We start from the raw sequence: 1,704 nt of genomic DNA, 5'->3' as shown, positions 1-1,704 counted from the left end.
AACAGCGACAGCGCAGGAACTCAGACACCTGATGAACAAGCTAAACAGCTTGCTATACGAACCCAAAGGAAACGACGGCACAATCGGCTATATAGGTAACCCGGACAGTGGCAACGGCGCCGCGGACTGCACCGGGAACCACGCAGGAGGAGCCGGAGCGTGCGCAACATTCACAACCGGCGCAAACACGATAGCATTACCAGCGTGGTTAACAGAGCTCGAAAATTCAGCAAGGGCGGCTGAGGAATACGAAAGCGCAGCACAAGCTAAAACAACTGCCGATGCGGAAAGAGAAACACTCAACGAAACGTTGGAATCGACTCTTCACCTAACAGCACCGTCAGCGGCAGTCGCACCCACTGCAAATAAGTCACCAGCACACCCGGGGGACACAAGTAAACTAAAACAAGAAGAAGCCGAAAAAGAATGCAATGCAGCAGGAGACGACCAAAACAAATGTAAAGACCTGGAGGGTAAGGGGTGCATATTTAAAGAGGATGGAAAGAATGAACGAAAATGCACATTGAGCGAGAATGCAAAAAAGGAAGCAGGAAAAGAAGCAAAACAAGAAACAGGAGAGAGATGGGAAACCTGGCTCAAAGTGCTCTGAAAGGACAAAACAAGAAGACTGCAAAGATGGCTGCAAATGGGAAAATAATACTTGAAAGGATTCCACTTGTCTTGTCAATAATAAATTCACTCTGATGGCTGCTGCCTTTGTGGTTTTTCTGTGTTAAAAGATTTTTTTCTCTCTTTTTAAAAAAATTCTTGCTACTCTGATATATTTTTACACCTGTAAGTTCCAGGGAATAGTGTTGCTTTGTAAAATTGTGACTCTGTAAGTTTTTTCTGACAGCTAAAAAATTTCTCTTTTTTGTCTGTTGATCTTTTTTTAACTTTTAGGGTTATCTCTTTAGAAAAAAGGCTTGAAGGTTAGAAAATTTCAATTTTTTAGATCGATTTTCTATTTTTTGTGTCTTTTGGCGGATTTTATAAAATATTGCGCATTTTTAAAAATTCCTTACCTTCGTTTTTTATGGTTTTTGAGATTGTCTCCACAGAGGGAAAAAGTTGCGGTCAAATATAAAAAAACTAATTATAGAGCGGGTTAGGGTTAGGGTTATTTCTCCCCTTACTAATAAGTTTTTTTAACAGTCGTGAAACGTCGCGACTATATATATATATATATTAACTTTCAGGAGCTCTTTTTTTATGTGGAACCTAACCCTTATTTGACCCCAGTTTTGCAGTGGTGCTTAATTTTTTTAACTATTTTATATTTTTTGTGTTTCTTTTTATTTAATTTACTTTTATCGGTTTTTTACAATATGTTTTTAATTTTTTTAGCAATACAACGTTTTTTTTATGGTGCACATCCTGGCCCTTATTAAACAGCCGTCCATCTTCACTTAAATTTTTCTCATATTTGTTTTCAGCCACTCATCGTTACACGGCACCCTAATTTTGTTTTTGTGAATTTCAGCTCTGCGCTTTGCGAGGTTCTTCTCTTCAATGACCGCACGAGAAAAGAAGGTGCGACAGAGCTTCATAGATCAGGCTGAAATAACCACAAAACAAACATGACCTGCACAGCAAATAGTTGTAAATTGGAAGATAAAGATGGAAAGGGGGAATGCAAACCTAAACCAGGATCAGAAAACACAGAAATATGAGCAGAAGAGCAACCACATAGGGCAAAAGATC

The 1,704-nt window shown here is 39.1% G+C and overlaps 1 pseudogene across 1 annotated transcript in view; it reads left to right on the top strand.

Moving 5' to 3' along the window:
- The window catches only part of TEOVI_000891600:pseudogene, a 1,196-nt pseudogene extending 763 nt beyond the window's left edge, over positions 1 to 433 (top strand). Inside the window, 2 exon segments of the mRNA in view lie at positions 1 to 5; positions 8 to 433. The exon segment at positions 1 to 5 is cut by the window's left edge and continues 763 nt beyond it. Of these exon segments, the coding sequence occupies positions 1 to 5; positions 8 to 433 (431 nt within the window).
- The last annotated feature ends 1,271 nt before the right edge of the window (positions 434 to 1,704 follow it).

Source organism: Trypanosoma equiperdum (assembly GCF_001457755.1).
Source record: "Trypanosoma equiperdum strain OVI genome assembly, contig: ctg_1912, whole genome shotgun sequence".
Classification (NCBI taxonomy): Eukaryota; Euglenozoa; class Kinetoplastea; order Trypanosomatida; family Trypanosomatidae; genus Trypanosoma; species Trypanosoma equiperdum.
Note: the sequence above shows the minus strand (reverse complement) of the source record. Positions and strands in the feature narration are given on the sequence as shown.